The 9373-nt window shown below is 44.1% G+C and overlaps 1 protein-coding gene across 1 annotated transcript in view; it reads left to right on the forward strand.

The window, feature by feature from the left end:
- Nucleotides 1-9373, forward strand: part of FAT4 (FAT atypical cadherin 4) — a gene marked incomplete at its 5' end in the record, with an annotated part of 142412 nt that overhangs the window by 1242 nt on the left and 131797 nt on the right. The window contains 3 exons of the mRNA XM_008938683.1: nucleotides 141-162; nucleotides 271-841; nucleotides 875-4159. Of these exons, the coding sequence (XP_008936931.1) occupies nucleotides 141-162; nucleotides 271-841; nucleotides 875-4159 (3878 nt within the window). The remainder of the gene's footprint in view (nucleotides 1-140; nucleotides 163-270; nucleotides 842-874; nucleotides 4160-9373) is intronic.

Genomic DNA, 9373 nt, shown 5'->3' on the forward strand with positions numbered 1-9373 from the left:
CCCCACCGCCACCCCCGGGCTCCCCAACTTCCTCCTTTTCCCCCGATGGGGCGGTGGCTGCTCCCGTGAGTCGCTCGTCGGTAGCTAGCCTGGTGATCTTTGTGAATGACATTAATGACCACCCCCCCGTCTTTGGGCAGTCGGTCTACAGGGTGAACATCAGTGAGGAGGTGCCCCTGGGCAGCTACGTGCGGGGCCTGAGTGCCACAGATCGTGACTCGGGCCTCCTTCCTCCTTTTCCCCCGATGGGGCGGTGGCTGCTCCCGTGAGTCGCTCGTCGGTAGCTAGCCTGGTGATCTTTGTGAATGACATTAATGACCACCCCCCCGTCTTTGGGCAGTCGGTCTACAGGGTGAACATCAGTGAGGAGGTGCCCCTGGGCAGCTACGTGCGGGGCCTGAGTGCCACAGATCGTGACTCGGGCCTCAATGCCAACCTCAAATACAGCATCGTTTCGGGCAATGAGCTTGGCTGGTTTCGCATCAGCGAGCACAGTGGGCTGGTCACCACCGCTGGCCCCGAGGGTGGCGCTGCCGGGCATGCGGTGGGCACGCCCATCTCCAGCGGGCTGGACCGGGAGACTGCTTCTCAGGTGGTGCTGAACATCAGTGCCCGTGACCAGGGGGTGCAGCCCAAGTTCTCTTACGCACAGCTGGTGGTGACCATCCTGGATGTCAATGACAATAAACCTCGCTTCAGTCAGCCTGAGGGTTACCAGGTATCCCTGGCTGAAAACTCCCCGTCGGGAACTGAGCTGCTGGTCCTGAGTGCCACTGATGGGGACCTGGGGGATAATGGGACTGTCCGCTTCTCCCTGCAGGAAGCTGAGCCGGGGCTGACAGTGGTTGGCCCTTCCTCAGTGGCCCCTCACCAGATCTTTCGCTTGGATCCTGTGTCGGGCAAGCTCAGCACCATCTCACAGCTGGACCGGGAGGAGCAGGCTCACTTCTCCCTGCAGGTCCTGGCCACTGATTTAGGCTCTCCTCCCCTTTCTTCAGTAGCCCGAGTTAATGTGAGTCTCCTGGATGTGAATGACAATAGCCCTGTGTTTTACCCTGTTCAGTATTTTGCCCATATCCAAGAGAATGAGCCAGCTGGAACCTATGTGACCACAGTGTCTGCCACGGACCCTGATCTGGGACCCAATGGGACAGTCAAGTACAGCATCTCAGCTGGAGATACCTCCAGGTTTCAGGTCCATGGCCAGACGGGGGTCATCACAACAAAAATAGCCCTTGACAGAGAGGAGAAAACTACTTACCAGTTGCAGATTGTGGCCACTGATGGTGGCCATCTTCAGTCGCAGAACCAAGCCATTGTCACCATCACTGTCTTGGACACTCAGGACAATCCACCTGTTTTCAGCCAGGGCATGTACAGTTTTGTTGTCTTTGAAAATGTTGCCTTAGGTTACCATGTAGGTACTGTTTTTGCTTCCACCATGGACCTCAACACCAACATCAGTTACCTTATTACAACAGGTGACCAAAGGGGTATGTTTGCCATCAATAAGGTGACTGGGCAGATCACCACAGCCAGTATCATTGACAGGGAGGAGCAAGCGTTTTACCAGCTGAAGGTGGTTGCTAGTGGTGGGGCAATAACTGGAGATGCTATGGTCAATATAACCGTCAAAGACTTAAATGACAATTCCCCACACTTCATTCACGCGGTGGAAAGTGTCAACGTGGTTGAAAACTGGAAAGCTGGGCATACCATATTCCAGGCCAAAGCTCTTGATCCTGATGAAGGTGTTAATGGTGTGGTCCTTTACAGCCTTAAGCAAAACCCAAAGGGCTTGTTTTCAATCAATGAACAAACGGGTGCCATAAGCCTGATAGGGCCACTTGACATAAATGCTGGGTCTTACCAGGTTGAAATCCTGGCATCGGATATGGGGGTGCCACAGCTGTCCTCTAACTTTATCCTGACTGTCTCTGTTCATGATGTAAATGACAACCCACCTGTGTTTGACCAGCTTTCCTATGAAATTACTATTCTGGAGTCAGAGCCGGTGAATTCCAGGTTCTTTAAGGTGCAGGCTTCTGACAAAGACTCGGGAGTGAACGGTGAAATAGCTTACAGTATAATTGAAGGAAATACTGGGGATGCCTTTGGCATATTCCCAGATGGTCAGCTCTATATAAAAAGTGAACTGGACCGTGAACTTCAGGAAAGATACATTTTACTGGTTGTTGCCTCTGATAGAGCAGTAGAACCACTCAATGCTACTGTGAACGTTACCGTGATTCTGGAGGATGTAAATGATAATAGGCCCCTGTTCAACAGTACCAACTATGTATTTTATTTTGAAGAGGAGCAGAGAGGTGGATCGTTTGTAGGTAAAATAAATGCTGTAGATAAAGACTTTGGGCTGAATGGTGAAGTCAGGTATTCCTTTGAGCACATGCAGCCAGATTTTGAGCTGAACACGGTAACTGGGGAAATAAGAAGCACTCACCAGTTTGACAGAGAAGCTCTTATGAGACAAAGGGGAGCTGCAGTGTTTAGTCTCACAGTAATAGCGACAGATCAGGGATTGCCAAAGCCTCTAAAGGACCAGGCAACTGTTCAAATCTATGTGAAAGACATCAATGATAATGCTCCCAAATTTCTGAAAGATCTCTACCAAGCTACTATATCAGAACTGGCAGCAAATTTGACTCAGGTTCTAAGAGTTTCTGCCTCAGATGTTGATGAAGGGGTTAATGGATTGATTCATTACTCTGTAATCAAAGGAAATGAAGAAAACCAGTTTGCAATAGATAGCAGCACAGGCCAAGTGACCTTAGTAGGCAAACTAGATCATGAAGCTACTGCATCGTATTCGCTTGTCATCCAAGCAGTAGACTCTGGAGCAATTTCCCTAAGTTCAACTTGCATGTTGAGCATTGATGTGTTGGATGAAAATGACAACAGCCCTTCCTTCCCTAAAGCAACCTTGTTAGTGGATGTTTTGGAAAATATGAGAGTTGGTGAACTTGTGTCATCTGTCACTGCCACTGATTCCGATTCAGGTGACAATGCTGACCTCCACTATAGCATCACAGGGACAAACAATCACGGGACCTTTAGCATCAGTCCCAACACTGGTAGTATTTTTCTTGCAAAGAAACTGGACTTTGAGACACAATCTCTGTATAAGCTAAATATAACAGCGAAAGACCAAGGAAGGCCACCACGGTCATCTACAATGTCAGTGGTAATACATGTTAGGGATTTTAATGACAACCCTCCTAATTTTCCTCCGGGGGACATCTTTAAATCTATCGTTGAGAACGTTCCGGTTGGTAGCTCTGTCATTTCTGTGACCGCTCATGATCCAGATGCAGATATTAATGGGCAGCTAACGTATGCAATCATTCAACAGATGCCAAGGGGTAATCATTTCCGGATAGATGAGGTGAGAGGGACAATATTTACCAATGCTGAAATAGATCGTGAGTTTGCTAATCTCTTTGAGTTAACAGTCAAAGCCACCGACCAGGCTGTTCCTGTGGAGTCCAGACGATTTGCTTTGAAGAACGTGACCGTTCTGGTGACGGATCAGAACGACAACGTTCCCGTGTTCATATCTCAAAATGCCCTCGCAGCTGACCCCTCGGTTGTGATCGGTTCAATCCTAACGACAATTATTGCTGCGGATCCTGACGAGGGTGCCAATGGAGAAGTGGAATATGAAATAGTCAATGGAGACACCGAAACCTTCATCGTGGATCGCTACAGCGGAGATTTGAGGGTAGCGTCAGCTTTGGTGCCTTCTCAGCTTGTATACAATCTCATAGTATCTGCCACGGATCTTGGCCCTGAAAGGAGAAAATCCACCACCGAGATGACTATAATTCTGCAAGGCATTGACGGGCCTGTTTTCACTCAGCCGAAATACATAACCATCTTGAAAGAAGGTGAGCCTATCGGGACAAACGTGATCTCCATCGAAGCGGCGAGTCCACGGGGCTCTGCGGCTCAGGTGGAATATTACATCGTGTCCGTGCGCTGCGAGGACAAGAGCCTGGGGCGCCTCTTCACCATCGGGCGCCACACCGGTGTCATCCAGACCGCTGCCATCTTGGACAGGGAACAAGGAGCACGTCTCTACTTGGTGGATGTTTATGCCATTGAAAAGTCGTCTGTTTTGCCCCGCACGCAACGAGCAGAGGTACGGTTTTTATTTAGGAATTATTTACCTGTTTGCTTTCTAAATGAACCATTTTGTGGTTTTGTTGTCAGCTGTTTTACAGGGGGTAGTGCGCAGCACAAGGCCTGGAAGCTAAGTCTGCTGATTCATTAGTTAAAGATAACCTTGCAATTAGTATATTTAAAACTTTCCCTCAAAGCCGCCTCTAGCAATCTGAAAGAGGCTCAGGCATAGTGCTTATATTTGGCTCTCACAGGCCTGAAGTTGGTCAAATAAACTTTAGATGCTAAACACTTCAGGTGCTAAAAGCTTTCATCAGAAGCATTCTGGATTTGTGCATGCCTTCTCATTTAAGCAGTTGCTAAATATTTTTAGTCTTTCTGTTCCTGTGTGGATTACAGCTGAACTTCTTTCGCTGTCATCATGTCAGTATTTGTCTGAGAACTGGCCAGCAGGGGATTGCTCTGAGCAGCTCCTCTTATGTCTGGAGTCTTGGATGTGCTTGGTGTCCATGCCTGATTAAGTCTCTCAGATAGCTCTCCTCAGACATCTCCAATTTAGGTTACTTCTTTCCCCTCATTGATGAATGTGAAAATGGTGTTCTTTCTATTCTGGGATGTGACAGGTGATACAAGTGAAACGTTTTAGCTGGCAGTTCTCCCTATCACAAAGCCTTTTGCCTTGGTTGAAGGGTCTTTACATGTTCTCTGCATTACTAGCTTGAGCAGCAAAGGGTGGAAAACAGGTCTGAAACCTCATCTGTGGAAGTACAAATGTTTTATTTGTTTTGTCCAGTAACTGAGCCACAAATCTGGTCGTTTACACCATTCTTGCTGTCTTCTGTGGGAATACTGAGAAGCCTGGTGTGAAAGGGAACCCTTGTGTTTCAAGTTGCACCATCTTCTGGAGCTGCCTTCTGCACTTTACAATGAGCCATTTAACTTGCAGTTCCTGGAAGTTTGGGCTGGCAGTGCTGAGTGGGTCAATCAGCAGAGGATGGTAGTAGCATGTAGTGGTTCAGCCGTTTCCCTCACCAGCTGAACGTATTGCCTCAGTATGGTATAACCCTGTGCATCCCAGGCTTTGCCCCAGCTATCCTTCCTCTTAGGAATTATGTCTTAGTTTTGAGCCACCAAGAATATTGTGGTGGTTTGGTTTTTCTTTCTTTTTGTTTTTTTTTTTTCCTTTAGCATATGTGGTGTTTCTAATTCTTTTCTGGCAGCTGCAACTTTTTCTCTTCATAGCCATTTTTTTTTGTTGTTTCACTGTAGTTTAAGTATCATCTGTATAGGTATGTAACCTCACTCACCTATGCTGGCAGTGATTGATGCTCTACAAAGTAATTGCTAAGCGAGGGGTTTGAGCACTATTCAAACTCAAAGATTTCTTGGCACATATGAGAGAGCTCATCTTTGTGTGGGGTGTGCTGTTGATTAGCATGTTTTGAAGAGCAGTAGTGTATTGGAAAATTACCTGTTCTGGTAGTGCTGCTGGTTTAAACAATTCATGCTATTTTTATGAGATTGGTGCTATATAGGTCTTTGTGTCTCTGCTAGTAATTTGTAAAAGATTAAACCTTTATCATTTTTTTCTTTTATTATTGCATTGTCTTTTGTCTAGATGGACAGTTGTTTGAGGGTTAAGCCTTTGTCAGGGAATGTATGGATCACAGTCCTTCAACTTTGAAGCTGTGCACATCACTGAAAGGTTTCTTGACTGGAGAAGGACTCATAAAAGAGCCTATGGTTGCAATAGTATCTCATGTTGTAGAAGTATTTAATACGAATATCTGATGAGCAGGGAAGAGAGCAACCATTGAAACTTTAAACAAATTTTACTTTGTTGAGTACAAACCACTCCTGAAATTAAAAGCAAATGTTTTAGTCTGTAAAGAACATGGAAAGCAATAGCTGGGAGCTAGGATTTCATATTACTGGTTGTGTCTTTATAGCTTCTTAAATGCTGCTTCTCCCAAATGTAATTAGCTTACTGTGCTTCTTTAGAAATAGATTATAAATTATAATCAGCTATCAACTTTAAAAAAAAGCATAACTATATGCAGTCTTGTTCTTGACTGATTGGATTTCTCTTGAATGGCTTTTGTTGTCCCACACTTGAACAAGAATCACTACAGTGACCTTCTTTGTGCAAGCAGACTGTCAGTGGGGGCTGGATAAGCAGTGCAGGTTTTTTCCATGTTGCTTTTGGATGATCACTCTTTTTTGGGGATTGGTTTGATGTATGCAGCACACACACTTTGGTCTTAAGAGTTTGCTCCCAATCTTCTTTCACATAAAATCAGCTGGTATCCAAGTATGTGAACACTCTCTCTTATATTTGGAAACCCACCTTAAACCACACTCAGGCTAAAGTCTTTGTGCATCAAATGTGTAATTCAAAAAGTTTAATTCCAGTTGTGGTTTTGATGGTAACTCGAGTAGTATAACCAGAACACTGATGGAGGACAACGAATCTGCACAAACCTGTAGAATATCTAAAGCCACAAAACTGAAGTGTTCTTTTGCCCATACTGTCTTCAGCTTTTTTTGCTATATACATGGCAAAATGAAGACTGACTGATTTTTAGATTCTCCTTTGAGATGTAAGTTGTAAAGCACTGATGCAGGTGTATAGGCAAAGCCCAGTAGGTCTGGTACCAACAAACCTGGCAGCTTTCTGAACAAATAAACTGAAAATGAGTTTTCTTTGTGTTTTCTGTTTGTGGGTTTGCTGTTGATGGTGGTTTTGTGAGGAAAAAAACTTGAGTAATGCATATTTTCTTTCTTCCATCTCTCATGAAGAGTATATTGGTTTTGTTTCTCAATATGGTTAAAGGGAAAACCAGTTACAGCATTTGCTTAACTTCTTAGTTGTTTTTCACTGCCTGCGACGTCTTCTGTCCTGATGCCAGACATCATCTTAATTGCAGTGCCACGCGAGTGAGCCACTGAGCTCTCAGAGCCAGCCAGTGTTAAATTTGCTGCCTGAGATTGATGAGGAGAGCAGTAGCAAGAAAGTGAAGAGTTCTTTTGTCTCATGTACATTTTAGGAGTGGTTTTGGGTGGCAGATACCTGGTGAGAAACAGAGATATTTACAGCTTTGTAACAGTGACTAGCCTTTGTCTAGGCAGCAGGCAGTATAAAAGAAGTGGGTTTGTGTGAAACTGCTTACTCTAGAAGTGAATCAATCTTTGTCCTTGGGAAATGGTGTGGGTTTTGTCATTGTTCCCCCTCCTTAGTTCAGTCACTAAACTCTACTTTTTTAATAATATCAAGTATATTGAAAAGATTTATACAGTACTCCAACTGGAAAAGTCTTTACAGTCTTTCTCATCCATCCCTGGAGTTTGCCCTATAGACTCAGACTATAGCTCCACGGATTGCCTAGCTGCTGGGGTTATATATTAGCCCTTTCTGAAGAGAAGGTCCATGGGAGGAGCTTTTGCATAGCTAGACTCTGGTGAATCCCCTTCTGAACCCAAAGCACTGAAACCAAAGGGCTACATTGTACTTTCAGTAAAACAACAGCAAAGAATTTAGAAAACAACCACTTATTTACAGTATGTGGATTGGGTTTTTTTAGCACTAGGTTTTATATTTGTGTATGTTTCTGTGCTTATTATATGGAGAGAAAAGTGCCTTTGTGGGTATCAGGAAAGTGCAAGTTGTGAGGTAAAGCTTTATGCTCAAAACACCAAGTGCTTTGAGATTTGCAAACAAAACCCAGGGCTTGTTCCATTGTGTTTTACAGCTAAGTGGTGGAATTTTGAATAGTTATTGAATTTGAAAGCTTTTTTTAATTTATTTTGGACTTTTGGCCTATTTCTGTGTCATCTACAGTGACAAACCACGTGTTTTGACTTGGTGTGAATGTGTTCTGTGATCAGGCTTAGTTTTTTTCCTGCTTGTATTAATCATTAGGTGTTGCACTGTTCTTCTCAGATAAGAAAAAAAAAAGTAATATAGGTGTCCTGAAAGGAGCCCTTCTGTTTGCCATTTTGTGCCTTTTTATGTGTTTTTGCTGAAAGAAAAAAACTCATCAATTCTTAGCTGCTTTCTCTTTGCTTTTCAGCATAAATGCTCTTTTTAACCTTTTCAGGCAGGACTGGGGGTCTCACCATCATGATTTTCTGTTTAATATAGAACGACTAATGTATATTGGCAGAATTTGAAAAACACGTGACTTTTTTCAACCCTGCCTTCCAAAACAATGCTGTGGGATATTTTGGGTGGTCATATGTTGTACACTGTTTCTCAGCTGGCAATAATAGTAGGAACCCAGAGACAATACCTCATCTTCTGTGTTCCGAGGGATTAAACGGAATTAGACAGGATGTCTAGTTTGCATGTTTAACCCTTCAGTGGATGGCATCCTTGAAAGGAGCAGTGGGTTTGCTAGGGACCAGTGGTGCTAATGTGTGTATCAAGTATGACAAATCAAAGGGTAACAGTTTGGGAGGTGAACTACTTGAACATCTTTCATGTACTTTAAATAGGTTACTAATTTCAAGGAAGGAAGGAAAGCCTATAAATGAGGAAATAGTACAAACTCTAAAAGAAGAATTCAGTGGTGGTGTTGATTTAAAAGTGGAAACACTTGGAGAGGTAGATCAATGATCCTGGTTGCATTTTTTTACCTGTGAATATTAATATGCTCTCAAAAGAGGGGTGCTTGTCTTCATTTTCAGCCAGGGAAACATGAGGCACTGAGATTTCTTTTGCATTTGTACATTTGTAGTTGCTATTTGTGCTGCATTTCATGACTGGCATTATTGGGGAGCTTGGACTTCTAAGTTCGGGGAGGCTTTTATCTCCCAAATCCATTGTCAAGGAAAAAAAATGTGTTCTTTTAATCAGACAAGATATGGGGATTTTAGACAATGCTTACTGCTGGCATAGTAAAGATCTGGAAATTAGCAAAGATGGGTAGAATGAAGGAGCCTGTCACATGGGAAAGAAAATCATAGGATGTTCCACCTGGACTCAGTGTGAACTGCAGCCATGGCCCTAAAACCTGAATTACATGATGTAATTAGTTTATGTGGAGCTTTTTGACTCAGCCCAGACTAGGTGCCATGGCTTTGCTTGCTGTGTCACTTCTGCATCCTGTGGGTAGTCACTGGACCCAGGAGTGAGATGGCTTGACTCAAAAACTGTCTCCTCTGTTGCATGTATCTGGGGAAGAGCTCCAAAATCCCAGAGTAAGAAAGGGAAGACACTGCTAAGCAAGCAGGA

Source organism: Merops nubicus, unplaced genomic scaffold (genome assembly GCF_000691845.1).
Source record: "Merops nubicus isolate BGI_N331 unplaced genomic scaffold, ASM69184v1 scaffold5024, whole genome shotgun sequence".
Classification (NCBI taxonomy): domain Eukaryota; kingdom Metazoa; phylum Chordata; class Aves; order Coraciiformes; family Meropidae; genus Merops; species Merops nubicus.